The 27,542-nt window shown below is 57.5% G+C and overlaps 1 protein-coding gene across 2 annotated transcripts; it reads right to left on the bottom strand.

Annotated features, from left to right (window-relative positions):
* Positions 1 to 448: 448 nt before the first annotated feature.
* On the bottom strand, positions 449 to 27,349 carry SLC29A4 (solute carrier family 29 member 4). Of its 2 annotated transcripts, none has more exons than XM_077758581.1 (11): positions 27,331 to 27,349; positions 12,506 to 12,682; positions 9,100 to 9,231; positions 8,704 to 8,817; positions 8,136 to 8,264; positions 6,354 to 6,428; positions 4,915 to 5,162; positions 4,179 to 4,320; positions 3,860 to 4,047; positions 2,790 to 3,030; positions 449 to 1,592 (listed from the first exon to the last, which is right to left on the bottom strand). In XM_077758581.1, exons 2-11 carry the CDS (start codon positions 12,678 to 12,680, stop codon positions 1,453 to 1,455), a joined length of 1,584 nt encoding a protein of 527 aa, XP_077614707.1. In that variant the 5' UTR covers positions 12,681 to 12,682; positions 27,331 to 27,349; the 3' UTR covers positions 449 to 1,452. The 2 variants fall into 2 exon arrangements, with proteins under 2 accessions (XP_077614707.1, XP_077614706.1); XM_077758580.1 differs by lacking the exon at positions 27,331 to 27,349 and adding an exon at positions 16,148 to 16,224.
* Positions 27,350 to 27,542: the final 193 nt, after the last annotated feature.

A 27,542-nucleotide genomic window follows, 5' to 3' on the forward strand; every position in this document is an offset into this window, starting at 1 on the left:
GCATCGAACAGTACAGGAAGTTGTTCCTATCACACAGATCGGCCGCAGAGCTAGGGCTTTGCCACAGAACACGCAGACCCCAGGTCCTGGCTCTTGAGTTCCTGCAGGCAGGGGGCAAGCTGTCTCCCCTTTCTTTCTCCCCATTCAAATGAGCAGGACACAGTCCTCTTCCCTAACCTGAGCACCAAGGTGCCCTTCAAACCCCAAATGCTTCCAGCTCCCGGGCCACCGTTCACCCCCCATACCAGGTGCAGGGAGCCCCTGCTGCTACCAGATTGACCCATCCCCATCCACCCTCTTTGAACAAACTCCAGGCCTGGGTGTGGACAGGGCCACTTTCCAGATGACAAGAGGAACGTCCCAGCCGCCAGGACCCTTTCCCCCACCCACACTACTCCGGGGGGGGGGGGCAACCCCCACCCACACAGACGCTACTCCAAGGCAGCAGTTGGGGAGTTTCTCTCTTCATCTTTTAATGGCTGGTGCGGTACAGTTAGTGGACAGACGGGTGGACAGGACACAGAAGGGCGGGTGGTTGTAGCTGTTTGTGGGCGTGGCAGGGCAGACTGTCCTCTCCCCAGAAAAGCCTGTCTTTGGCAAGACGCTCCAGAATCTCCTCTGCTCAGGGCACTGGGCCAGCCTGGAGCTCGAGGGTCCCGGCTGAGGAGGGACCCCCGCATCTCTCTACTTGCCAGCGCCTCACATCCCTCCCTGGGGCCCCCTGGGTGAGGATCGAAGTCTGAGAGAGACTTCAACCAGGGTGTGCCCCCTTCTGGTGTCACAGACAGACAAGGGGTACAGAGAAGTTGACAGGCTCCCGTCAGGCACAGACCACCAGGGCCCTGGCATCAGGTGTGTGCCAGGTGCACAGGGATTTCGATGCGGGGTGGGCGTGCCCGGGCAGGTGTAGAAGCTGTGGTCAGAGAGCGGAGACCGCGGGCTGAGACCATTCAGACCCAGGGCTACGATTCCTTCTTGGCAAATGCATTTTGTTTGGAAGAACCAGTGTTTACAAACAGACGGGGAGAGGCCCTCTCTACTGTGAACCTCTTATGTTCATGAGGAGGGGCTCCTGGTGAAGGGGGGCTGGGGTCCGGGGCCATGGGTGAGGGTCACCAGGAGGGGTTACTGGCAGTCTGCTCTCCTGGCTGGGAATGGCTGTGACCCCAGAGAGCACTGGCCTGGCGAGAGGTGGGGCCACTGGACACGGAGGGTGAAGGGCAGGCTCAAGACACAACGCAGAGCACAGTGCTGGGCGGCCCAGGGCGGCCCTGGGTAGCCAGAGGGCTCAGCAGAACCCTGGGGCCAGAATGACGGACGGCTGGACCCAGAGGGTGGCGTTACTGGCACAGGGGGAGGCCGGGGCCCCGCAGGCACTGCAGGCAGGGGTGGGGAAGGGGCCTCGGGCCTCGGGGCCCCTAGTCCGGGCCTGAGGTGGGGGGCAGCCCCGGCTCAGAGGCCAGCCAGGGAGGAGGTGTTGGTGGAGGGGTGGAAGCAGGTACTGTAGGCGTCCCGGGTGAGGCTGTAGGTGCAGTAGGCCACCGCGGAGCCCAGCGTCAGCCCCGTCATGTAGGACACGGTCATGGTGTTCCCTGCGGACAAGACTGGACCTGAGGTAGCGGGTGGGGGCAGGGGGCAGGGGTGGCGAGGGGCGCTCAGAGGACCACGGTGGCCAAACCCACGCGGACCAACCTGGTGGCCTCAACAAAGGCCTGGTACCCAAGCCTCTGGAGGCAGTGACCAAGGCCCGTTGGTACAGAGGCAGCCACCTGAGGGGCTATTAGATCCTCGGGAGCACACCGGGTGCCCAGGGCCTTGCCTGCTTCTCCATCTCCTGCCCCCCACCTCCACGTGCTTCCCGGGCACTGACAGCCCAGGGTGCCTCGCGGGACTTCTTGAACTACTGTGCGCAGAACAGACTCCAGGGCCCCTTCCCCCACAAGCCCCTTACCATCTCCACAGACAGCAACCTGAGCTTCTCGCCACAGCCCCAAACTGGGGGCTCCTCCTGGACTCCCGACCCCTGTCTCATACCCGGTCTCCCAATCCATCGGCTGGCCCCGTGGGCTCTCCCAGCAAAACAGATCCAGAATCCACCGTTTTCCCCCAGAGGAGAGGCACCCTGCCCTGTCAGGGCCCCCCTGCTTTGTGGTATGGACAGACGGGTGCAGCATCTCCTCACACCCTCCCCGCCCCAGCCTGTCCCCACCCTACTATCCAAGCAGCACCAGAGGGGGTCTTAAGGCACATTAAGGTCCAGTCCCTCCTCGGCCCTCCCACCCCCTGCCCTGGCGGCCCCTCCCACCGCCGGCTCTGCCTCTGGGCTTTCCCACGGGCTAGTCCCTAGGACTGTCATGTGTCCCTCACCACTTTTTCCAGGTCTGCGGTCAAAGGTCACCTCCTCTGGGAGCCTTCCCAGACTGCTCCGCTTATGTTGCAAACTCCCCATCCCAACTCCCACATCCTATTTGTCTATTTTTCCTCTGTCCTATTACCACCACTCAACATACTACATGCACGGTCACCTGTCACCTCTGGACTGTCAGCCCCACAAGCGCAGGGAGCATTGTTTCGAGGCCACCGAGTCCCCAGCACCTAGGACAGCTCCTGGCACACAGGAGGGGCTCACCATGTAATTGTGGGACGAATGAAGGAATAAATAATTGACAAACACGCTCAGACCTACAAACTCCCTGAGACTGACTTGATCCTGGAGTTCAAATGCACTCCAGGTCGTGATTTCTGTGGGCCTTGACTTCCCCGCCGGGCAGCGGGGTGCTGGGCCTTACCCGCCAGCTCCCGCTGCTTGGGGCTCACTTTGCCCGCTGCCAGGATCATGGGCACGCTGCCAAAGTAGCCGTTGCTGATGCCCATGAGCAGAGAGAAGACGCAGGGCCAGGCTGGGTGGCGCAGGGCGGGTGTGCCGCTGGGATGGACGCACAGGATGAAGAGAGGGATGAAGACCACGCGCAGGCAGGAGCAGGCCAGCAGGTGGGCGCCCCGCCAGTCCACGGGCAGAGCAGCCAGGATCTGTGGGGAGCGCAGCACGTCGACCCCCTCCCTCTACCGAGCCTGCCACCCCTCACGTCCAGCTCAGGCTGCACCCCGGTCCTGATCCAGCTGGGACCACACCACTAAATCCACCAAATCCCATGTCACAGCAACACACGCTCCTTGCTGCGGGTCAAGTACCCTTCTAAACACCGCACGGATCGCTCCTGTTCATTTCTCACTGTACCCTTGCAGGATGGGCTCTTGACCCTGTTTGGGAAGTTGACGACCCGAGGCCCAGAGGGTCACCTTCCAACATCTCCCACAGCAGGAAGTCACAGGGCTGGGAGCTGAGCCTGCTAACTAAGCCTTGCTCTCTCACGAACGAGATTTAGCTGCATGACTTCGAGCAAACTGCTTTCCCTCTCTGAACCTCACCTTCTTCCTTCATCTGGAAAAGACCCACATCCGGCCTGCCCCAGAAATGGGAGCCCTGACCTTACTCCAGCCCCGACCCCCACCCCTGTGCTGCGCACAGCACAGAGCACCGTGCCCAGATCCTCCTGGCCCCTTCCAAGTGCTCCTGCCCCGTGGGAATACTTCCTGTGCTGTCTTTGGAGGCCTGCCCCAAGGACCTGCTGGCTCCGAGCAGAGACACACGATGATAGCGGGTACCGGACTTTGTGGGGACAGCCAACAGACAGTTCGAAGATGCCCTGCACGGTAGCCGGGCCGTGTCACCGCTCGGCCGCCGCCCTCCCCACTCGGGAGACGCGGGCGTGCTCAGCTCATGGACCGCCCCTCCCCGGGGGGCTCTCCGGCCCCCACCGCCTCGCCCCCAGACGCGCAGAAGGGGCTGCAGGCCTACCTTGCCCACGAAGTCGGAGAGGTTGAACACGGCCATGATGAGGATGGGCAGCCACTCGCCCAAGACGCAGTGGCGGACCTCGGACTCGAGACCCGGGAACAGGCACAGTGTGATGAAGTAGGTCACGGCGATGGACAGCATGTCGGCCCAGATGGCGCGGGCCACGGCGTAGCGGTGCAGCAGCAGGGCTGCGGGGGAACAGGCCACGCGTGAGGCCTCAGCGTCTGCCCCGCCCCGCACGGGCCCGCGCGTGAGGCCCACGGAGCCGCGGCGTCACCGGACATGCGCAGAGCGCCGCCCTGCCCGCCCTCCGCCCCACCTCTAAAGGAGGGCCAGCTGCGCGTGACTCTCAGCTGAGGCACATCGAAGCGCGTGTAGGCTCCCCCGCTGTGGCTGGTCACCTCATGGGCCGGGCTGTCCTTCGGGGACCCGCTGTTGGCCAGGCCTGGGCCTTGGTGCTCCTGGAGGGAGGATCAAACAGCAGTCAGTGGGGTTTGGATGGGGTCCGTCAGACACACCGAGCCCCATCTGCCTCTGAGCCTTTGCAGATGTATTTCCCTCTGTCCCTAATGCTCTTCCTGTGGGACTTCACATCTCCCCTCCACAGGGCTCAGGTTTCAGCCCAGAAGCCACTTCTTGGGGAGCCTCCTTGGCCACTGCGAGGCCCCGTTTCCGCCGTGGGCATAATCCCAGCACCGTGACACGGCATATGGCCTGGCGGTCTGCATCTGAGCTCACGGCAGTGTTTCGCATACAGAACCGGGGGAGGGGGACCCCGCGGACCCCCTCTTGGAGGACTCCATGCCTTGGCCCCTCCCACCCGGGGCCCCAGGGCCCGCGCCACCATCCTCGCTGCTGCCGCTAGAGGGCGCACCCCCACCCATCATTGCTCCGGGCGGCCTGCCAGCAGGGACTCAGGCCACGCGCACACGGTGCCACGGGACGGGGACGAACCCTGGGTCCACAGAATAGAGGCCTCTTGGGAAGGAGCCCGAGGCCGCAGGGTGGTGGAGACCACAACCAGGGCCGGGTGGGGGCGGGCCCGGCAGACTCACGAAGTGGACGTCCCCCGCGGCGACGTCGTGGTGCACGCGGTAGCCGGCCCTGCAGCCCGGGCGGCTGTCGCGAGGCCGCGCTGTGTGGTAGAGCACGAAGCGGCTGCGCCGCACCAGCAGGTGCAGCAGGAAGCAGAGCAGCTCCAGGCCCGCCGACACCAGGAAGAAGATGAGTGTGCTGGCCCGCTCATCTGGCAGCAGCAGCTTGGTGAGGATGCGGCTCAGGGACACCATCACGCCCGCCGTGCCTACGGCCGGGAGGGCGCCACTCAGCGCCCTCAGCTCGGCCCTGGCCCTGCCCCAGCCCCGCCCTGGCCCGGTCCCTCCCTGAGGACACAGTGGGGACAGAGGGGACATAGCCCTGCCTTCCCAGAGCTCGGTGGGGTTGGCTGCAAAGAAGTCGCGTTAAAATGCTAACATCCACGCGTGATGGTGGGGGCAGGCGACCGCCGGGGTGGGTGCAGCACACCCGGCAGGGGCTGGCATGAGCTGTGCTTGTGAGGTCACGAGGGAGGGCAGCAGGGTCATGGCGGGCAGGAGGCCCCAGGCAGGATGTGGGTGTGGAGTGTGACCACCAGCCGCTGGGCAGTGTCTGGCAGAGGCGGCCATGGCCCCCAGCTCCCGGGGTGTGGGGCCCCCGACTGCATAAAGCACCCCAGTTATGCACCGCTCATCTCCGTGAGAAAACGTGCAGAGGTGACCTGCTTGCCCCATGCTTCCTGGAACCAAACCCCGCAGACCTGAGGCTGGGAGTCCTGGGGATATTGGGCCAACCTCACCACGTGAGAGGGGGCGCCGAGTACCTCGAAGATGAGAAATGGGCCCAGCTTTCTACCTGGATGGCGCTGCTGACCCTGGCCCACCCACCGACAGGAGGACTGGGAACATCTGGAGGAAGGTGCTTCAAAGGGAGGCCTGATGTGTGGGCAGGGGCGGCGGGGTGAGAGGGAGGCTGGCCCCCGAGGCCAGGGCTGGAGTGTAGGGCAAGTCTAAGGGTGCCGGGTAAGTCTCCAGTGTGAACACGGGGGTGCCGTTCACTGACCAGGGGCAGGAGGACAGGGCCAGGGTGCTTGGGAAAGTGAGTCTGAGAAGCCAAGTGGCAGTTGCTGGGCAGGGGTCAGCTCATGGGTCTGGGGCTCCGAGGACAGTGGGGTGCTGGACATCACGGTTTGGACAGGCTGACCCCGGCACATATGTGCACACAGCACACAGACACTGGGCATGCCAGGTCACCCCAGACCTCCGCTAGGACACGTGCATGCTTCTTGCACAAAGACTGCATGCTTGGAGAGAGGTGCTTGCATCACGGCCATGTCCCTTCCCGCTGGGAGTCCGTGCCCCCCACCAGCCAGGCGTGGGGAGATGGTGGTCACCGGCCCCCACGCCAGGTCCGTGGTGCATCACTGGGGGTCCCCTCGGGGGGGTCTGCTGCTACTTACTCTCCCCAGTCATCACGCCCTGCGTGTATCTCTTGGGAAGCATCCCCGTGTAGCCATAGAAGCTGGATTGCTGCACTTGGGGGACAGACAGAGGAGTCACCGTGAGATGCCACCCATCACCTGTCAGCTTGCAACCAAATTCACAAGTCCAAGGGCACACGTTGGTGAGGGTGCAGGGAAACAGATGTTAACAGCACAGGCAGCACGGAGATTTGGTTTGAGCACCTTGTCCACCAGACTGTGCATGCGCGGCTGGTCAGGCCGCGTGACTGGCTTCGGCCAATGACACATGCACGGGACAACGTGCCCCACGTCTGGCCGAGGCATGAAAAGCCCACATGGACTTGGGGTGTGTCTTCCCCCCAGCGGCAGTGACCGAAGGCGCCCTTTTACCGTTACCGCTGCGGTCCCACTCCCAGTGACTGTGTGGGGCCCTGCCTCCCACCCACGTGCGGGACATGTGGCGAGAACCGGAAATAAGTCTTGTTCTGTGAAGCTGCTGAGGTTTCGGGGCCAGCCGGCTTCTAGAGCCTCACTGCTCTCGTCACAACCAGCACTGGGTCTAAGCAGGGAAAAGACTCACTAGCTCGGACCCTGGAGGTTGGCACATCCGTGGTCTACACGGACACCCTGGAGCAGTCACACTGGGAAAACATCTTTTTAAGCAAATGGAACAGAACAAAACAGACCCGAGGACAAAGCCTGGAACAAGAACATTGTTTCCAGAAGCCTTGATTTCACTGATAAACAGCACACTCACACACGTGTTCACTGGCTCGTAATGTGAAGTGGGTTTCTTCTCGCTCAAGAAGAGCTTGGAAGAATACAAAACAACAAACCTGGACCTTTCCAAACGTCACGGCCGTGGAAGAGGAAACCTGAGGACCCTTCGGGATTAAAGGGGATTAGAGACGAACCCAGGATGGGATCCTGGATGGGATCCTGGGTCAGAAAAAGAGAACGCTAAAGGACGTTACCAAGGCGACAGGTAATATGCGCAGATGGGTTGTAGATAACATCGCACCAGCATTCAATCCCCGACTCGGGCAGCTGTAATATGGATACGGAAGAAACACCTCGGCTTTTAGATAACACACCCTCCAGCATTAATATGCTTTTAGATAACACACCCTCCAGCGTTAATATGTAGGCAAGACACGTGATGATGTCTGCGTATAACTCCCAAACGGTTTAAAGGGAAAACATAGATTATTTTACATTTATATGCATTCAGGGGCGAAATGTACACATATCTGTGTATATAAACGGGGGGCGGGGGACAGAGAGAGCCCATCCGACAAAATGTTATCAACTGGTGGTAGGCATGTGGGAGTTTATTATACTGTTCTTGCACCTGTCCCATAGATTTGAAATAGTTTCAAAATTGAAAGTTAGAAATACGACTTTGAAAGCCAGTGCCCAGGAGAAACACAGTGGCGTGCTCGCACCAGCAGGAGAGTTCCTGAAGTGTAGTTTGTATCTGAGAAGGGGGGGGGGCTGCCTCTGTGTCCATGGGGCATGCGGGGGCATGCGATCATGTGCACAGCGTGTACGTGTCTGTGTGTGTGTGTGTAGGGTGCCCGCGGATGTGGCAGGCATTGTGTCAGCGCGCATGTGGGGCACGCAGGCAGGGAGGTACCGGCACGGAGGACTCGTCACCTGCTGTTGTTACGGCCCCTGCAGGCAGCCGGGGCAGGGATGGCGTAGCCAGGAGTGGGCACTCAGGGGCTCAGCCCCAGCCCCCCTTCCCCGCTCCCCTCCACCCCTAGCACAGGCTCCTACCTGTGCAGCCTAAGGCCACGGTGCCCACAGCAGCCAGGTTGATGGCGTAGGCCTGGTCATGAGAGAAGAGCTGCAGCCACACATCACAGATGCTGATGAAAAGGAGGGGGCCCAAGGCCAAGAGGTAGCCTGTGGGACGAGAGGCCAGAGGTGAGGGCACATGAGGCTGGGGGCTCCCCTCGTCCCACCCCTCCCGGAGAGCCAGGTCAGAAGTACCCTCTCTGCCTTTTCCCCTTTATGCTGGGAGGGCTGAGGACACCTTAGACATCTTAGAAGGGGTGCCTGGAAGGCTTCCTGGAGGAGGCACCATGTGGGCTGGGCCTTGACCCTGGATCGCCATGAAGAGGAAAGGGACAGGAAGAGCACACTGGGCCCCGGGACACAATGGAGGGTGCACAAAGCCTCCCCCGGTGCGGCTGTCATGCTAGCACATGGTGCACCCTGTTTTCATACACTGAACTCTGGGATGCGGGCCCATTTTCCAGGTGGGGAGCATGAGTGGGAGGGAAACCAGGGAGGTGAGTGGTAGGCGGGACGCGTGAGCGCTGGGAGCCTGGGGACAGCGTACCTGCGGTAATCCTCGTGTGAAGGGTCAGTCTCTCCACCAGCACGTTGTTCAGGAGCACGGCCACCAGCGCCACCAAGATGTAGGTGAGGCTCATGTCAAACACAATTGAGGTCCCTGCAGGGGGCCAGCCAGTGGCAGGTGCTCAGGGGCAGTCCCACTCTCTGCCCCCACCCTCACCAGGGGATGCTTCCTCACTCTGCCTGAAAGCAGCTGACAGCCCAGAGAGGGTGAGTGGCTGCCGAGAGTCACCCAGCAATCTGCAGCTGAGTGAGGACTTGAGTAAAATGAGCTTTCTGGACACAGAGGCCTGCTTGCAGGGTTTCGGGAGGGTGGTGGCCCAGAGCTGCATGTGCTGGCCAGCCTGTGGCAGGCAGGGCATGACCGCAGGGGACCCACCTGGGTACTTGTGGTGCAGGTAGTCCACGTCGGTGATGAAGCTGTTGTATGGCAGCAGGAAGCCCACGCCGGCCAGCAGCATCGCGAAGTAGATGGCGTGGTAGCGGTCATCGGGCACCGGCTCCTCTACCACTAAACCCAGAGGCAGCAGCTGAGAGGTGGACAGGCCCCTCAAAGCCACTGCCGCCACGCTGGGACCGCAGTTTACTGTAGCACCGCCATCCCCACATCCACAGTCCATCGACACCATGGTCGCCACCCCCACATCCACCAGCATCGCGGCCACTATCCACCTTCAAGGCCAGAGCTGCCCCAGTCACGGCAACCACCCACGGCCATCACGATCATGGCCACCAAGCAGCTGGCTTGACAGAATGGTGGAAGGGGTGTCGGAAGACTCAGCTAAGGCGGCAGCCTCCAGGCAGCTGTATATGCTCTAACTCGGTGTCTAATACGTGGGGCGATCTCCCTGTCAGCACCCAGGTGTCCAGGGGGCATGGGCGGCCGTGGGACCACTCACCATGACCTGCAGAGACCTGCTAGCAGCATGCCTGCTTCCCACCCCTATGACTCGAGGTCACCGGCCCAGAGGGGGGGTCCTGGTTCCGAAAGGAGAAATGCTTCTACCCAGAGACACGATGATCCCATTGACCTGGGAGCAAACGGCCATGGGCCTCCCTGGGCCCCTCCTGACCCTGAATCAACAGGCAGAGAAGGGGGCTGCTGTCCTGGCTGGGGTGGGTCACCCTGACTACCATGGGGAGATGGGCTTGCTGCTGCCCGTGGGGACAGAACAGAATAGAATGGAATATGAGCATGCTTGGATCACAAGAGGTTCCTCAGGGCACCTCATAGGACTTCCAGTCCCCAGGACTGAAGTCAGTGGAAAACAACCACCGTCCAGTTGTAGCTGTTAGGAATGAAGGTTTGGGTGAGCCCACCAGGCAAAGAACCATGGCCCGCTGAGGTGCTGGGGGCCAAGGGCGCGAGGAGTGGGTAGCGCGGAAAGATAGTTATAATGCCAGCTAGGACCACGTGACCCGCCTCAGCACCAAAACATTTCGTTGTCATGCGTATTTCTTTCTTCCTTATCTTGACATGAATGTTTGTGCAGGTGTATTAACCCGGAGCTCACGTTTTGTTCTCTGTAACCTTAGAGTTGAATCCAAGACGTGTTCATGTAACGTCCCTTCTCAGTATTTACGTTCCGAGCTGTCCAAGGAGAGGTGCGAACATGGACTTTGCATCTTCCCAGGAAGGAGTCAGTGTGTTTCTGGTTAGCTGCGTTGCCCCAGGCAGCAGTGTGACTTTGTTAGTGTCTTTACTTAGAAACTAAGTATGGCTTATGGAGCTGTGTATGGGAGCCAAGTGAGCAAGGGGTGGACTGTGGTGGTCAATTTTATGGGCCAACTTGGCAGGCTAAAATAGTCCCTTCTTGGGGCACCTGGGTGGCTCAGTCGGTTGAGCGTCCAACTTCAGTTCACAGTTCATGCGTTCAAGCTCCGCATCGGGCTCTGTGCTGACAGCTCAGAGCCTGGAGGCTGCTTCAGATTCTGTGTCTCCATCTCCATGCTCCTCCCCTGCTCACACCCTGTCTCTCTCTCTCAAGAATAAATGAAGATACAGAAATTTTTTTAATAATCCCTTGTTGTTCAGTCAGATACTGACCGAGGTGCCAACGTGCTGTTTGAAGGGATTTTGTGGATTAAAGTCCCTCCTGAGTGGACTCTCAGTTAATCAAAAGGAAATTACCCTGGGTGGGCCTGGCCTAATCAGGCAAGACATGTAGGTGTTTCCAGAGCGGAGATCCTAAACAGCTCACGCCCCTGGGGTTTCCTGAGCACCTGCCTTACGGACTTCAGACTGCGTAGCCAGGCTCCACTGTAGATGCTGATTTCCTGTGATAAATCCATGTGCGTGTGTGTATATCCACATCTCTCTGCGCCCATCTGTTCTGTCTACATATCTCCTACTGGCTCTGTTTCTTGGCTGAACCCTAACTGACCCAGCCACCATCACCAGGCTACTGCAGGTAATTTTTTTAAAACATTTAATTTTGAGAGAGAGAAACAGAGACAGAGAAAGAGAGAGACAGACAGAGAAAGAGCAGGCGAGGGGAAGAGAGAGAGAAGGAGAGAGACACAGAGTTCAAAGCAGGCTCCAGGCTCTGAGCTGTCAGCACAGAGCCCAACTTGGGGCTCAAACCAATGAACCATAAGATCATGAGCTGAGCCGAAGTCAGACACTTAACTGAGCCACCAGGGCACCCCAAGGCTACTATAGTTAAAATCACAACTGCCATGGCCACCATCCACTTCAAAAAAAATTTTTTTGTTAATGTTTATTTACTTTTGAAAGAGACAAAGTATGAGTGGGGGAGGGGCAGAGAGAGGGAGACAGAATATGAAGCAGGCTGCAGGCTCTGAGCTGTCAGCACAGAGCCCAGGCCACCATCCATTTCTATGGCCACATGCTATCTAGTGCCACACCCGGGGGAGGGGGGGACGTCTGGCACCAGGGGGAAGGGGCCTGGAGCTGGCCTCACCCAGGCACAGGGAAGCAGGAGGGTTATTCCTACCCACTGCAGGGCTCGGCTGGCAGGACCTCTGCATCCCATCTGCAGAGAGAGGGGACGGAACCAGAAAATAAGCCCCTATTTCCAAGCCTACAGTGGTGCTGGCAGAAAACTACAGCCACCCCAAAATAAGTGGCTGCAGGGGCTTCCTGAGCATAGGACAGCCCTAGGCAATGTTCTGAGGCTTCTACTGGCACCACACGGAGGGTGGTACCAGTCCCCTTCCCCTTTCCTAGAGGACATAAGCCAAGTGCTGACAACGGTAACCTGCCCACGGTCCCCAAGCAGGCGAGGGACGGGGGTGCTGGGGCTGAACCCAAACCTGTCCAGTGTCAGCCTCGACCCTGCAAGTCTGATCTCCTATGCAACTGGCCTAGTCCCTCAATGTGGGGAAGTAAGCTCAGAGAGGTTCAGGCCCTTGCCTAAGGTCACACAGCCAGGACGACAGTCAAGTCTTTGAACCTCACATCAATCCTCTTTCCCATCTCCACTGAAGGGAGGCCAGTGAATGTGACCCAAGGGACACATGTCACTTCCAGACGGAAGCCCTATAGGGCTGTGCATGACCCATGGTGCACCCTTCCACCACCCCACCCCACCCCGCCCAGGGGCATGGAAGCCCACATTAATACGGAGGCTCCCGAGCCTGGCTCCCTGACCTGCGCTGGACACACTGTGTCGGGGCGCAGGCCTGGAGACAGGAGCTTGCATGTCCCAGCGGCAGACACGATCTATCCCCACACACCCTGGGTCCTGCACTCTGAGACCCCCCCCCCAGGGTGCCTCCCCAGGGCTCCGATCCCCACTGGGCCAGGCCACACCCTCACTCACCAGAGTCCGGGAAAACCGGGGCACCCCCAGGCCGGCAGTCCCGGCCCTGAGCCGTCCCTGCGGCCACCTCCTCCTCCAGCTGGCAGCTGTCGAAGCTGAAGCTCGTCACCACACCCCGGTCCGGGGTGCCCGCCACGCTGGGCTCCTTGAGGCGCTGGCTGCCCACGGAGCCCATGGCTGCGGAGAGAGGCAGGGAGGCAGGCTGAGCGGGCGAGGGGGCTCCCTGGGCCACCGCCGCACCCCTGCGTGTCTCAGGGAGCCCAGGGCAGCGGCCCGAGTGCGGTGGCAGCAGAACCTCGGAGGGGAGTCGACGGGCGAAGCAACAGTCTGGGGGTGGAGCGCCAGTCAGAACAGCCAACCCCACCCGAGGCTGTGTTCGGCGTCTCCCTCCGCGAGGGGTGCCCGGCCTCATGCATGTACAGCCCGGCGGGAATGTGAGGGTGACACCCATCCCGTCCCCCCAGTCTCACTGAGGAGGGCAGCCGGGACCGAACCGAGGCCTGTGGGACACGCTGAACCACTGCGGTCCTCTATTCCGGGGCCAACCACCTTCTGTGACAGGGAAGTCCTTCCTCTGATCTTCCCTCAGTTTCCCTCGCTTCAATTCAAGTCTACTACATTTACCCTTTTTTTAAAAAATTAGTTTTGCCTCTTCTTTAAAAGTTTATTTTGAGAGAGAGAAAGAGAGTGAGAGTGAGCAGGTAAGGGGCAGAGAGAGAGAGACGGAGAGAGGAAATCTCAAGCAGGCCCCACCCTGTCAGTGCACAGCATGACACGGGGCTTGAACCCAAGAATTGTGAGATCATGACCTGAGCTGAAATCTAGAGTCAGAGGCTTAACCGATTGAGCCACCCAGGTGCCCCAACTGCCCTTATCTTTAAAAGAAAGAAAGAAGCTGGGAACACCTGGGTGGCTCACTTAGGCGTCCCACTTGGGCTCAGGTCACGATCGCACGGTTCATGGTTTCGAGCCCTGCATCAGGCTCTGTGCTGACAATTGGAGCCTGGAGCCTGCTTTGGATTCTGTGTCTCCCACTCTCTCTCTGCCCCTCCCCTGCTCATGCTCTGTTGCTCAAAAATAAGTATTAAATTTTTTTAAAAAATGAATAAATATTTTTTAAAAATTTAGAAGAAAGGAAGAAGCTAATTTATCCACAATGGAGAGACACCCTCAGTGTGCCTCTGTAGGCAACACTGTGTGTGTGTAGCTGAGTGGATGGAGTCTTGTTTTCTTTCCCTAAAAGAGTTACCAGTTTTTCCTTCTTTTTTAAGTTTTTATTTTTTAAAAAATTTTTATAGTTTATGTTTGAGACAGAGAGAGACAGAGCATGGGTGGGGGAGGGGCAGAGAGAGAGGGAGACACAGACTCCGAAACAGGCTCCCGGCTGTGAGCTGTCAGCACAGAGCCTGATGCGGGGCTCAAAGCCACAGACTGAGAGATCATGACCTGAGCCAAAGTTGGACGCTTAACCGACTGAGCCCCCCAGGCGCTCCTTAAGTTTTTCTTTTTAAGTAATCTCTACACCCGGCATGGGGCCCGAACTCACAACCCTGAGATCAAGATTCTCCTGCTCCGCCTACGGTGCCAGCCAGCGCCCCATCCATTTGTTTTTGTAACAACATTTACTTGTGTATCTGAGTGCACGCTCCCCTCAGAGGATTGGCCACAGAGGCGTCTGGACGCGAGAGCACCAGCACGGAGTGTGGCACCTCGGCCCCCCAGGGGCGTGTGGGAGAGCCCACAGCAGAAGCCAGGAGGCAGCCCCTTCCCAGGGAGCCCACGTGCTGGGGCCACTCCAGGCTCCTCTGAGGTCAGCCTGCCACCACACTCCACCTCCACCTGCTCTTGTTTGGTCTCACTTTCTCCCGCTCTCCTGCCTCAGTTTATCAGCTCCCAGCCTCCAGTCACTGAGCACCTCCTGCTGGCCCCGTGTGTCTCCCCCTTTCCTAGCTCTCCATTGAGTTTCTACTGGGGCCTTGGATCCCGGAGCCGTGCTGCTTCCAGGCTGATCTGGGGCCTGGGGGAAACTGCCCGGGCTGATGGGCACCCACGAGCATAGAGCAGAGGGTCGCAGGCCTCTCTGTCTGGAGGCTGGGAAGCAGGTGTAACCCCCTGCAGGCTCAGTGCTTTTCCTAGGTGCCCCCCAGTCCTGGGCCTCTGGCTACATCTGGAGCTGGGGTGGGGGGTACCCAGGAGGATTTAGGACAGTGCTGGGCCCGGCTGGAGTGACCATGGCCTTGCTCCTGGCCTTGGGCAGGATTCTGCACAGGAGGCTCCGCCCTCCCAGCCTCCCTGGAAGGGGCCAGAGCGGTGGTCTACAACAATACAGCGCTCAGGACAGGGGCCCATCCCCAAACCTTGAAATCCTGACCTGTGTTCTGCAAAGGTTCCCAAGACGCAGTGCCCTGGCCACGCCACCTGGGAGGGCGGACGTGCTCAGCATCGAGCCAGGAGGCGGCCCCACTGCTCCCTCTGGCTCCTCGGTGATGCGGGCAGCTGCCACCCGCGATACCTGTCTCAGCCACTGTCCCCGTGTGCTCCTCCGGGCCCTCCTGGGGGCTGTCCCTGTGGGCACGACCTCACCGGGTGACAGAGTGGGTGGGGGGGAGGTGCGCTGAGGTGGCCGGTCTCCACCTCTCCTGGCCTAGGTCTCCAACTCATCCCTCCCCGGCCCCCTCAAACTCCACACCACAGCCTTGGAGCCTCAGATCGTCCCTGACCCATCCCTCCTCTCCTGTTCCTCTTTAGTTAAAACTTAAGGACATGCACGTGGGTCTAAAAATCCGAGACAGCACGCATTCTCTGCTCCTCCCCCCCTTCTGCCAGAAGCCCTTGATGTCCACCCTGGGGAGGAGTTGAGAGGACACAGTTCGTTTCTTTGGCCATCAGGTCACTAGTCACTCCTCAATGGGCCACCCCTGGGCCTCAGTTTCCCTCCTTCCTCGTTGTGGATGAGGAGGGGGAGAAAGAACTTCATGACCAAGGAGGATTGGCTGGATCGTCAAAGGTGTGGCTGCACACGTGTGTGTGTGTGTGTGTGTGTGTGTGTGTGTGTGTGAAGACGCACAGCCCCTGCATCGGGACACAGCAGGCGGGAGAAGGCTCCTGACCCCAGTGGTCCAGAAAGCCCAGCTCATACCCCCGCTTCGCTCAGAGAGCCACCAAGACCAGAGGTTGTGGGGCCCGCATCGGAGCCCCTGCAGTGCTGTGACCACCTCTGGCACCCTCGTTTCCGCTGTGGCCGAGCAGACACAGGTTCTGAACGGGCTCTGGGGCCGTGAGGGCTGGGGGTCTGGCCCCAGGGCCAAGCTGACCCTTCCTTATCAGGAGCTGTGCTCTGCCTCCACAGGCCACGAGGGATCTGGATTCTATTTGGAGAGCTGGCCTGCTGGCCCTCTTCAGGCCTCGCACCAGTCATGGGTCAGGAGCCCTGGCTAGCTGGACACCCTAGGATGGCCCTGGTCCCCTGTGCCCAGGCCTGCTGGAGGTCAGCATAGCTTTCCAGACTGCCCCAGCTCCTCCCTGTCGGCTCTGCCCACGGGAAAGTGGGATTCAACCCCCCCCCCTTTCCTACAGCCGCTGGTGGAGAGGTGAAGGCACTGGCCATGGCGCTGGCTGGTGGCTCCCTCAGCCCAGACCCACCTTCTCCCCGGCCTTGGCTTCTGCAGGTCTCAGGGCTGACCGGCACCCTGCATCCGCTGGGCTCCTTCTGCCTGGCCAGTCCTATCAGCAACAAAGTTGGCTCCCAGGCCTGTGCCCCCAGGCGAAAGGCAGGTTCCGCAGGCCACCACGAGGTGACCCCTGGGCACAGGCCCTGCCTATTACAGCAGCTTTTCCAAGAACTAGGAGGCAGCTGGCCGGGGAAGAGCTGTGACGGGGCAGAGGGGGTCCAGGGAGGAACTTCAGGTGGAGGGACCCTTTGGGCCTGTCTGGGAAAGGAGGTGGCTCCCGGACCTGGAGATGGCCTGGGACCACCGGCCACTCTCCCCTTTCCCGGTCCTGCNGTGACCTGAGGCTGATCTAGCCCCTCACCTCCATGCCCACCTCCCCGCGTGGATGCCCAGGCTCACTAACCCCCTTCCCCGCTCCTCTGCCCTGGGTCAGCTGGGGGGCAGGCCTAAAGTGCCCAGGTCAGTGGGTCGGACAGGTCATGAGGGCGGCCAGACTCAAAGTTTTGAAGGATGAGTAGGAGTCCGTGGGGCTGAAGACCGTGAGGTCTAAGGATTGCCGCTGCCCTCTGTGTTGCTTCTTCGTTGGGTCCTCCCTCCCCCTCTGTAGGGTTTCTCCTCCCCTGACCTTGGGATCAGACCCTGACTAGGTAGATGGAATTATAATCCTCTCGCAGGGCTCAGGACCCCAGCTCCTGTACCTCTGTCTGAGACTTGGTTTATTTTTCTGTAACGTGGTTTTAAGAGAGGCTGTGGAACCTCAGGAGACATTACAGAGAGGAGTCCCCTGGGGCCCTGGCAGAGGAAATCAGCCAGCGATGGGGGGTTTCCATGCAGGGAAAGGGGCCCTGCTGCAAGGTGACAATAGGAACCAGGCGGGAGGTGGTCCTTCCCGGGCTGGGATCTGTGTCCCAGGGAATTAGGTGAGCCCCCCGCCCACTCGGGAACCAGCCACCAGGATGGGATCAGAAGACACACCGGCCAGTGCACCTGCCAGGCCCCTACCTGGACGCCTCCTGTCCCTTCCTACCAGATTCGCTGCTCCTCTTCCTGCCCTGAGACCCACCCCTGCCACCAAACAGGAAGCCCCAGAGATGCGGGTGAGCCCGCACTGTGGTTGGCACCTTTTCTCAAAGCCTTGTCCGCCCCCCAGCCCCCTGGGAGTAAGGCCCTGCTTTATTTCTGTTCGGATCGTCAGCACCCAGTGGGGTGCATGGCATACAGTAAGAACCAAATATTTGTCTGAAGGGTGGACTGAGTTGAGTGGAGAATAAGGCTGCACTGAGGAAGTGAAGGGGCGCAGGGGAGGCTTCCGGTGTGCACTCAGGGCGGGGCGCTCCCCCTGCTCTTTGCCTGATGCTGCTGGGACTAGGGGAGATGGCCAGTTGCTCTAAGCAATTCGTCTTAAAGTAAACGAGCCTCGTGCTTCCCATGGGTCTGGAGCTTTGAAAGGGTCTGCGCAGGAACCCAGGCCGAGCTCTCCTGGGGGGAAATAAAAATTATTCGGGGAGCACCTGGGTGGCTCAATCGGCTAAGCTTGGTTTTGGCTCAGGTTATGTGATCTCACAGTTCGTGAGTTCGAGCCCCGTGTCAGGCTCCGTGCTGATAGCGCAGAGCCTGCCTGAGATTCTCTCTCTCCCTCTCTCTCTGCCCCTCCCCTGCTCTGTCTCTCTCAAAATAAAAAAAATAAACTTAAAAAAAAAATTACTCAGGGTGTGTGAGACACTGTTCTAGATACAGAGGACACACCGGGGTCCCTTTCCCCATGGGGTGTCTGTCCCCAGCAAGCACGCAGTCACTTCCGGAAGCGCCCAATGCCTGCAAGACACTAGGACAGAAGGATGGAATAGTGTGTGACCGTGGGGATGTGGTGGGCAGGGAGGGCCATTCTGGGAAGGTGATGCCTGACCTGAGTGACAGGAAGGAGCCCATGTGGGGAGGTTTGTGGTAAGGATGTTTGGGACAGAGGGAACAGCAAAGTCTTGGAGCCAGAAAAAGCCCATTATAGTCATGAGCAGAAAGAAGGTCAGTGTAGGGGGAGCAGGGGAGGAGGAACCTTCTGGTGGGAGATGGGAGGTGAAGTCAGGGCAGAAACCAGCCTGAGAGGGGGGGTGGTCTTGTTGGCAGTGGGCAGGTGGGGGAGCCCCCCGGAGTGTTTCCAAAAAAGCGTGAGGTGACCTAGGTTTTTAAAATCTTCCGTGGCTGGTGGGAGTGCAAACTAGAACAACCCCTTCTGGAAAGTAAATTGTCCTAAAAAACGTGCCTACCCTTTGATCCAGAAAACCTAGCCCAAGGAAGTCATTCTAAATACAGAAAAGGCTTTGTGTAGGAAGATGTGCTTTGTAAGAGCCAAACACTGTGAAGCTCCCGGTTCCGTGGAGAAGGAAGAGTCGCCAGGGTGGGGGACAGACAGCGTGACTCTCACACTTGAAAAACTCAGGAAAGCCAGTGAAAGACCACGTGACCACATAGACTTGCGGTCCTCACTAGGCGGTGTGGTTCTGGGGTCCTTCCAACGCCATGGAACCACCAGGTTGGCCTGGTAAGTGACACAGAAACAGGAAAGGGGCAGGAATACAAGACACTTCGCATTGAGGCCCTGGAATTAAAAAGAAACCAAACCAAGCCAAAAAATGGGTGAAATGATTTTCTGGGAACCTATAAATGAACAGAAGACCTGCTATCAGAAGAGAAAAGAATCTAGATAGAACAATCAGTGGACAGAAAATAGAGGGTTCCTGGGTTTTTTTTTTTTTTTTTAGATGTTTTATTTATTTTTGAGAGAGAAAGAGAGAAAGATAGAAACAGAACACGAGTGGGGGAGGAACAGAGAGAGAGGGGGACACAGAATCTGAAGCAGGCCCTGGGCTCCCAGCACAGAGCCTGACGTGGGGCTCGAACTCACAAACCGTGAGAGCATGACCTCAACCAACTGAGCCACCCAGGCGCCCCTTTGGAATAATCTTAATTAGAAATATTCAATACCTATACGAAAAACTTATAAAGGGACATTAAAAAAAAAGAAAAGAAAGAAAAACCTTTGCAAGGTACCCAGAAGAAGATAAATACACAGAAAGACCCTCCCTGTCGCCCCGTTTCTCAGCAGGAAGACTGAAAGTGTGACCAAGATGTCATTTCTCTAAATCAATCCTCTGATCTCACATCATCCTAGTAAAAATAACAGCAAGATGTCCTTCTTTTGGAATTAGATAAACTGTAATTCATACGGGCAAATGGAGTTGCGAGAACGAGCCCAGAAAAGACTGAAAAAAAAGAAGAAGATACCGAGGCTAAAACTAAGCTCTTGGACTGAGAGCAGCGTGGGCTAGACTTTGATGAGACGAAGCAATCATGGGGACAGAATGTAGTTCTAGAAGTCACCCAAATGTAAGCACCGACAAAGGGAGCTAAAACCCAACCTCCACCACCAGCAACATAACAAGGAAAAACTCCAGATTTTTGTTTTTAATCATCTTATAGAAAGAATGTTCTAAATAAGACCCCAAACTCAGAAGCCATTCATGAAAAGACCACTACCTTTGACGATTTCGTTAAAAATATAAAATGTGTGCGGGGAAAACCCCATTATGAAAAAATGGAAAAGGTAAATGTCAAAGTGGGGAACATATTTGCAATATATACGACAGTATTACTTCCTTAATATATTAAAAGCACCTGTAAATCAAAGTGGAGAAGATTGAGCAACCATTAGAAAAGGTGGGCAAAGTACGTGAGCTGACGATTTACAAAAGAAAAAAACGAAACGACAGTGACTTCAACATACGAAAAATTGCCCAAATCTACACCTACTAAGAGAAATACAGATTAAAGCTATAATGGGAGGCTATTTCCCCCTTATCATGTAGGCAAAAACCAAAGTTTGAAGTCAGGCTTGGCAAGGCGAGAGCAAGAGGCCCTCACACACATGGGGGTAGAGTGCAGATTTGTACAGCCTCTATGGAGGGAAATTTGGCCCATCAGTCAAAATTTTTAAATTCAGAAATCATTTCACCAGAAGATTGGAAGCAACCTAAATGTACAAGAATATGGTGGTGTACTGTGCAATCACGAAGAAGAATGAAGCAGTTCTACCTATACTGATGTGGAACAATTTATAAGATACACTGTGTAGTTTTTTTTTTTTTTTAAAGGGGCGGGGAGCTCCTGGGTGGCTCAGTCGGTTAAGCATCCGACTTCGGCTCAGGTCATGATCTCTCAGTTCATGAGTTCAAGCCTCGCGTCCGGCTCTGTGTTGATAGTTCAGAGCCTGGAGCCTGCTTCCGATTCTGTGTCTCCCTTTTTCTCTGTCCCTCCCCTGCTCATGCTCTGTCTCTCAAAAATAAATAAATGTCAAAAAGAAAAAAGAAAAAAGAAAAAAAAAGTGCCAAGAAATATGATGGCTAATTGTATGCATCAACTTGGCTGGCCCATGGTGTCCAGGTGTTGGTTAAACATTATTCTGTATATTTCTGTGAGAGTGTTTTTGGATGAGGTATACACTTAAATGGGTGGACTCTGGGTGAAGCAGTTTGCACCCCGTAATGTGGGTGGGCCCCACCCAATCAGTTGACGGCCCAAATAGACCAGAAAGATGATTAGGCCTGAGCAGGAGGGAATTCTGCCAGTACACAGCCTTTGGACTTCAGCCACAACATCAGCTCTTCCTGGGTCCCCAGCGAGCCGATCCACCCTGCAGATTTTGGGCTTGCTAGCCCCCATAATTATGTGAGTCAATTCCTTAAATAGCCCCACTCCACCACACACACACATTCTATTGGCTCTGTTTCTCAGGAGACTCCGATTAATACAGTGTGCAGTGTATGAAACCGTTTGTGTTAAAAAGGGGGAGCATAGGGGTGCCTGGGTGGCTCAGTCGGTTAAGTGTCCGACTTTGGCTCTTGTCATGATCTCACAGCTCATGAGTTCGAGCCCTGCATCAGGCCCTGTGCTGACAGCTCAGAGCCTGAAGCCTGCTTTGCATTCGTTGTCTCCCTCTTTCTCTGCCCCTCGCTGCTCGTGCTCTGTCCCTCTTTGTCTTTCTCAAAAATAAACATTAAAAAATTAAAAAAACAACAAAACGTGTTTATGTGCAGGGGCAGACACCTGGTCTGCCTCACCTGCCAGGTTCCCATGCTCTCCAGCCCGGGCTCCTGACGGCACCACGTGATCTGAGAATTTTGGGTGGGGAAGGAGCACTGGTCTGGAAAAATGGGAAACACCGTGGGGTGTAGATTAGGGCCAAGGTCTGGGTGTGCGATTGAAGTTGCCCAGTGTCCAAAGGATCTGAGCTGGGGTTGGTGGTTGTGTATGTGTGGTGGGGAGGGGGGCCAGGGCTATGTTGCGGGGGCTTGAGGGGTCATCAGCGGCAGGAGGAATGGGTCATTTGAGGAGGTCACCGAGCTGAGAGGGGCCGGCCATCCCCACAGCTGGTCAGGAGTCTCGCCCGGCGCCTCTCCAGCTGTGGGCTCTGTGGGGTGGGACAGAGGAAGTGGGGCCCACACACACACCAGCAAAGGCCGAGGCCGAGGAATGCCATCGCAGTCGGCCCCCGGAAGTGCCCGCTCAGCACGGCACGCAGCACCCTGTCTTCAAGGCAGCAGCTCCCCTGAAGAGCCGGCAGACTCCCTGTCGAGTACTCTGCACGTGTGTAGGTGACTCACACTGGCAGTGGGTATGTCCCTAGTTGTATATGAACGTTTACACCTCGGCACCACCGGGCCGGTCCCCTGAGAGACAGGAGGCATGGGAAGCACAGGCATGCAGCCGAGGCCACCTTGGACTCCCGACAGCCTGGGAGCAAGCCAGCCAGGGCCAGCAGAGCCACCCAGCCGGCCACCCAACACGCAGAAGCCATAGATGCTTCCTGTTGTGTGCCACCGGCCTGTTTGTTACACGGCACCATCATGGCCGTGGATACCGGATACGTTGACTTGTTAACTTTAGCCGTTTCTCTGAGGGCTACACTGTCCTCTGCCCAGGGACCTTGTGGCAAATGTCTGCACCCTGCCTTGCACCATGCCGCAGGTCTCCCGCCCATGAGCTTCACGAACCTTCTGAGGCCAACCTCACGCCCACTTTGAGGAAAGACAGGCAGGCCCCACCCACGGGTGCCTGGTGAATGCTTGGCGTAAATCTCCCAGCTCCCCTGGAGGCGCCAGCATCCTCACCCGGTTTACATGTCACAGGGTGAGGCCCGGAAAAGTCTCGTGGGCCTGTAGTGGCCTGGGTGCCTCTGTTGGGGGCTGAGCGGTGGGCCAGAAAAGGCAACCCTGTGAGCCGCCCTCCCTTGGAGAAAAGCTGTCTGCCAGGATGCAGAACACCACCAATGAAGGTCCCGGCAGGGGGTGGGTGACGGGCTGTGGCAGGGACTTGCAGCACTCCGGCTCCATCACCCGGGCCGGGAAGTGCCCCCAGCTCGGTGCAGGGGGAGGCTGTGGCGGGCTCTGCTGCGTGGATGGAGTGAGCAGGGCCCTCGCTGGGCAAGGTCCAAGTGCTGTTGTAAACGGCCTCAGAGGCTCCAAAAATAAATAAATAAATAAATAAATAAATAAATAAATAAATAAATAAATAAATAAATAAATAAAGGCAGCTTTCAGGAGGAGGAGGAGGAGGGCTCCCAGGGCCTCCTCTGGGGCCTCTTGGCTCTGCTGCTCTGCCCTCCCGGACACAGTGAGCTCTTGAACTCCCATGATTCCTCGGTGCTGGCAGCGATCAAAACCCAAAGCCCGGGGGCACCTGAGTGGCTCAGTCAGCTGAGCGTCTGACTTCGGCTCAGGTCATGATCTCACGGTTCGTGGGTTCGAGCCCTGCATCAGGCTCTGTGCTGACAGCCAGCTCAGAGCCTGGAGCCTGCTTTGGATTCTGTGTCTCCCTCTCTCTCTGGCCCTCCCCTGCTCACACTGTCTCTCTCTCTCTCTCAGAAATAAATAAAACATTAAAAAAAAAAACCTCAAAGCCTTAAGTGTTCTGACCCAGCTGACCTCTTCTGCCTGTTTCCTTCCCCTTGCCTGCTGTCAAGGAAGGGCTGAGAAGGGGGAGTGGGGTCCAGTGGGCTCGCTGTGCCTTGGGCCCTACCAGCGGGGATTTGGCTCCCTCTACTCAGTCCAAGCTGATATGATTCCTTCGAAAACTTTGGGGGCTCCCTGTGCATCCAATTACAGTGCGCTCCATTGCGTAAAAGCCACACACACATGTCTGTTTGTGACATTTGTTTGGGGCAATGGGACAAGGCACTTAAGAGTTGAGGGGCCTGCTGGTCGGGCAGAGAGAGGGTAAGTTTCAAGATTCTTAGAAGCCTTTCCATCTAGTGAGAGTTTTAAGAGTTTCACGCATGGCCTGGAGTGTTTCTTAGCCATGTCTTTTCCCCGAGACAGTGGCACCTTTGAGATTGTGCTCGACCTGATGCTGTGTTTCATTGGCAAAACTCTACATTTGACCTTTGCCTTAGGGTGAAGCCTTTCCCTGGGGGCCCTGGGGTCTTTCTTTCTTTAAAAATTTTTTAAATGTTTATTTATTTTTGAGAAAGAGAGAGAAAGAGACAGAGTGTTAGTTGGGAAGGGGCAGAGAGACACGGAGACACAGAATCCAAATCAGGCTCCAGGCTCTGAGCTGTCAGCACAGAGCCCAACCCCACAAACTGTGAGATCATGACCTGAGCCAAAGTCGGAGGCTTAACTGACTGAGCCCCCCAGGTGCCCTGGGTCTGTTATTTTTAGTGGTCTATCCGACCCTCTCCTCCAGGTGTGTGTCGCCCTGCAGGCACCTTGAGGGAGACACTTTGGGCCCAAGTGAGGCTTTCTGGAATAACTCTCACCACTGCAATGATGACAGCCACCAGCCTAGCCATCCGTTGTCCATCCCGGGGGGCAGGACCGCCGCAGACTGCCACAGCCCGCCATGGTGACCTCGTCTGGGGAGAAGCGCCTAGCCAAAGATCGGTGGGTGAATTGAAGCATTATCCTACCCCGTCCAGCCACAGAGGGGGCCTGTCTTGTTTTGGGGGTAAGAGGGACTCAGATAAGCTTTAAAATACACTTAATGTCAGGGCACCTGGGTGGCTCAGTCAGTTACACATCCGACTCTTGATTTTGGCTCAGGTCATGATCTCACGGTTCATGAGCTTGAGCCCCATGTTGGGCTCCGCGCCGACAGCATTAAGCCTGCTTGGGATTCTCTCTTTCCCTCTCTCTCTCTGGGCCTCACCTGCTCGCGTTCTCTCCTCTCTCCTTCAAGATAAGTAAATAAACTTTAAAAAATTTTAAAAAATAAGCTAATTTAATATCCACAAAAAGACCCCTAAGAGTTGTATTCACAAGAGTAAAATCCTGCAACAGCCTGGGCACTCATCCATCAGCAGGAGATGAGCAAACAGACCGAGTCCTTCCACGCCGTGGCAAGCTACGCGGCAATAAAAAGGACTACTGATACCCCAGTAGCTATGAGGAATCTCAAGAGCGTTGCCTTCAGTGAAAAAGGCTGACCCCAAAGGGACTCACATCCACTCATACGAGGTTCTAGACTCGGCAACATGGATCTGAGGTAATTAAGATGGTGACCACCCTTGGGAAGGGCGAGGGGCACAGGGCACTCACTGTCTGGGGCGAGGGCGAAGCTCCCTATCTCGGTGGAGCTCTGGCTGTTTACGCAGTGTGCACATCTGTACTCTGCAAGTGTCTACTTTAGATTTGTGCTTGTCACTGTGAACTTTGCCTAAAAACAAAAACAAAAACAAAAAAACCCCAAGAACAAAAAACCCCCCAAAACAACAAAAAAAACCCCAAAAACAAAAAAACAGGAAAAAAACCAAACCAACTCCCCCCAAAACAAACAAACAAAAAACCCAAACCCAAACCAAACACTGACCTCTGGCTAATGACCTGCATGTTTAGGGGTGAAATTTACTGACGTCTGCCACTGACATTGAATGCACTAAAAACAGCGCGACGTGTTGGTGGCTGGTGAGGGGGACAGAGGGACGGGCAGTTGTCCCAGAAAGCTAACAGAGCAAATGCAGACAGCGAGCATATGGCTGCTCACTGCACAATTCCTTCGGATCTACTTTATGTTGAAAATTTTCTTAAGAAAACGGTGGAGGAGAGAGAAGGATAAAGAGAGCCCAGTGCCCCTCCATCCCCCCCTCCTCCCGCCCGTCGCTGCTCCAGAGAGGCCGATTCGGGCCACGGCAGCCGCGCCATCTGCTTCCTATGGAGCTCAAACCTCATTTATCCCCAACTTATTAACTTAAAGCCCATTAGAATCTTCCCATCAACCGGTACTTGCAGCCAAGAACCAGACAGAGAGCGAAGCGCGGGGCCTGCCCGGGACACACGTAGCCAGGGAGGGAGGGTGGCCTCCCCAGGGCCGGGTGAGGGTACCGGGTGGGCTGCCGTCCAGGGCCAGCCGGAGGGATGCGCCGGGCACGGCTGGGCTCTGCAGATCGCCGAGGGACGGGGGTCACCACTCCTCAGTATCTCCCCTTTGTCTACATCACCTCCTCTAATTCCTGCAGGGACTGGGGCTCCCTCCACCCCCTAGAACCTTTTAGTGATGAAGAAGCTGGCAGGTGAGTGGTGGGGAGGGGGGGAAATCCCCGGGGAAGGTGGGTCGCAGTCATATATTACATACAGCCACCGGGGACACAGGGATTACCAAGCCACCTTGGGGCAGGTTCCAGCACAAGGTGTCAAAGCCTGGTGCTGACCGGGGACAGATAGGCCCCTGGAACGGCTCAGGCCCGGAGAGGAGAAGGCCCTTGCCCGGCAGGCCGCCAGGACGCAGGGTCAGCCCGTCTCCGCTCCCGCCGGCCCAGCACACGGCGCCTGCCTCCGTTCAAGCGCTGTTGTCAAACGTCAAAGTTAAACGGAGAAGATGACGGATGCCCCGCCCCTTGGGGAAAAACGACAGCAGCCAAATCAAATCAACAGGCGACACCGCAGTTGTCTCCGAAGAGGGCAAAGAAGCCCACGAGGTTCTGAGCAGATGGGGGGAGGGGTGGACACGGATGGGCCCCAGCTCCCCCCAGATCCGCACGGTGACCGGTGACCGGGAGGGGAGGCTGAGGCTCAGAGGAGCGGGAGGCCCAGTCACACAGCGTGTCCCTCCTCAGCCACCCTCGTCTGCCGTGGGTTATGCTACGCCCTGGAACCCCACACCCTTAGACCTCGCGATCAAAGGAGTGGCTGGGAGCCAGGCTTCCAGGATGGGGTCTCCCCCGAATGGGGACGCCCCAGGCCAGCCAGCAGGGTGGGATAAAGGCTACCAGGGCTTCAGCCGCCTGGCCCCACTCCAGGAGCTGTCAGCAGGAAGAGCTCTTTATTACGGCTGGCTCTGGATGAGGTTGGGGGGAGCCCGGGACCTGCTCAGAGCCCTGACTCCCCCGTCCCAGCCGGTTCCAAACCGTTCCGTCGCCCCCTCCCCCCACCTAGACCCTGCACAGCCTCCAGACACAGCAGCCACACCCAGCCTCCTGTGGCTCCCCCTCCCCCACAGTGAGTCGACTCCGTCCCCATCTTTCATCCACGTGGTTCCTTCCACCTGCAGGGCCTGCCTGTCCACACACACGCCCCACTACCCTTCCAGCTTCTATTCCTCTGTGCGCAAAGGCTCCGGGCCCACAAGTCCCCTCCTCGGAGCCTCCCCTGACTGGTGAGATAGGGATGACCCCGAGCACTTTACGGGGTTATCAGGCACCATCGGATCCTTACTGTACCCACAGCCTGCTGTACAGACAGGGATGAGGCCCAGAGACGTGAAGGCGCTTGTCCGGCATCGCACAGCTAAGCCTCTGGAGGAGTTAGCTGCCCCCTGGGTCTCGGGGCACAGCTGGGTCTAGAAGAAGGCTCCATAAGTGAAAGGGAGGACTACTGTCAGGTGGGTGGCAGAGTGATGCCAGCCCAGGGTCACCAGATGAAGGTGACCAGATTCTCGACGACACCCCCGTTCCCAGAGCGCCTGCACGATGTCTCACACACATCCTGCTCTGGAATCAGCATGCCCATTTCACAGATGAGAGGAGGCCAGAGAGCCCCAGCGGCTGGCCCAAGCTCTCCCAGCCGGCCTCTGCGGGAGGGGCAGGACCGGGATGGCAACCGGTACCCTGTCCTCGACAGGCTGGCGGCTGAGGCTGCCGGCCACACCTGAGCCACACCTGGGCCTTACCTGGGGCTTGCCTTGCTCGTCGGAAGCCTTTACGGTGCAGCTAGAAATTGCTCGTCAGACACGCCGTTCGCCGGAGGCTTTGTACTCTCTATTTACAAGAGGAGGCTTGTGAGCAAATTAGCAGGGTAACCAGGGAAAATGTTTGGCTTCCGTGGGTGGGAATTGGAGCCATCTGTTCCCGAGTGCTGAGCAAACACTGGAACAGCCGCAGG

This window comes from Crocuta crocuta, unplaced genomic scaffold (assembly GCF_008692635.1).
Source record: "Crocuta crocuta isolate KB4526 unplaced genomic scaffold, BGI_CrCroc_1.0 scaffold273, whole genome shotgun sequence".
Lineage (NCBI taxonomy): Eukaryota > Metazoa > Chordata > Mammalia > Carnivora > Hyaenidae > Crocuta > Crocuta crocuta.

What these genes read in the sequence shown, in the direction of transcription:
- SLC29A4 (XM_077758581.1), bottom strand. Translation starts at nt 12,680, where the DNA reads ATGGGCTCCGTGGGCAGCCAGCGCCTCAAGGAGCCCAGCGTGGCGGGC. An exon ending in CCCGGTTTTCCCGGACTCTG is followed by an intron (nt 9,232 to 12,505) that starts GTGAGTGAGGGT and finishes CTCTGGGTTTAG; the next exon opens with TGGTAGAGGAGCCGGTGCCC. An exon ending in CAAGCAGCGGGAGCTGGCGG is followed by an intron (nt 1,593 to 2,789) that starts GTAAGGCCCAGC and finishes TCTTGTCCGCAG; the next exon opens with GGAACACCATGACCGTGTCC.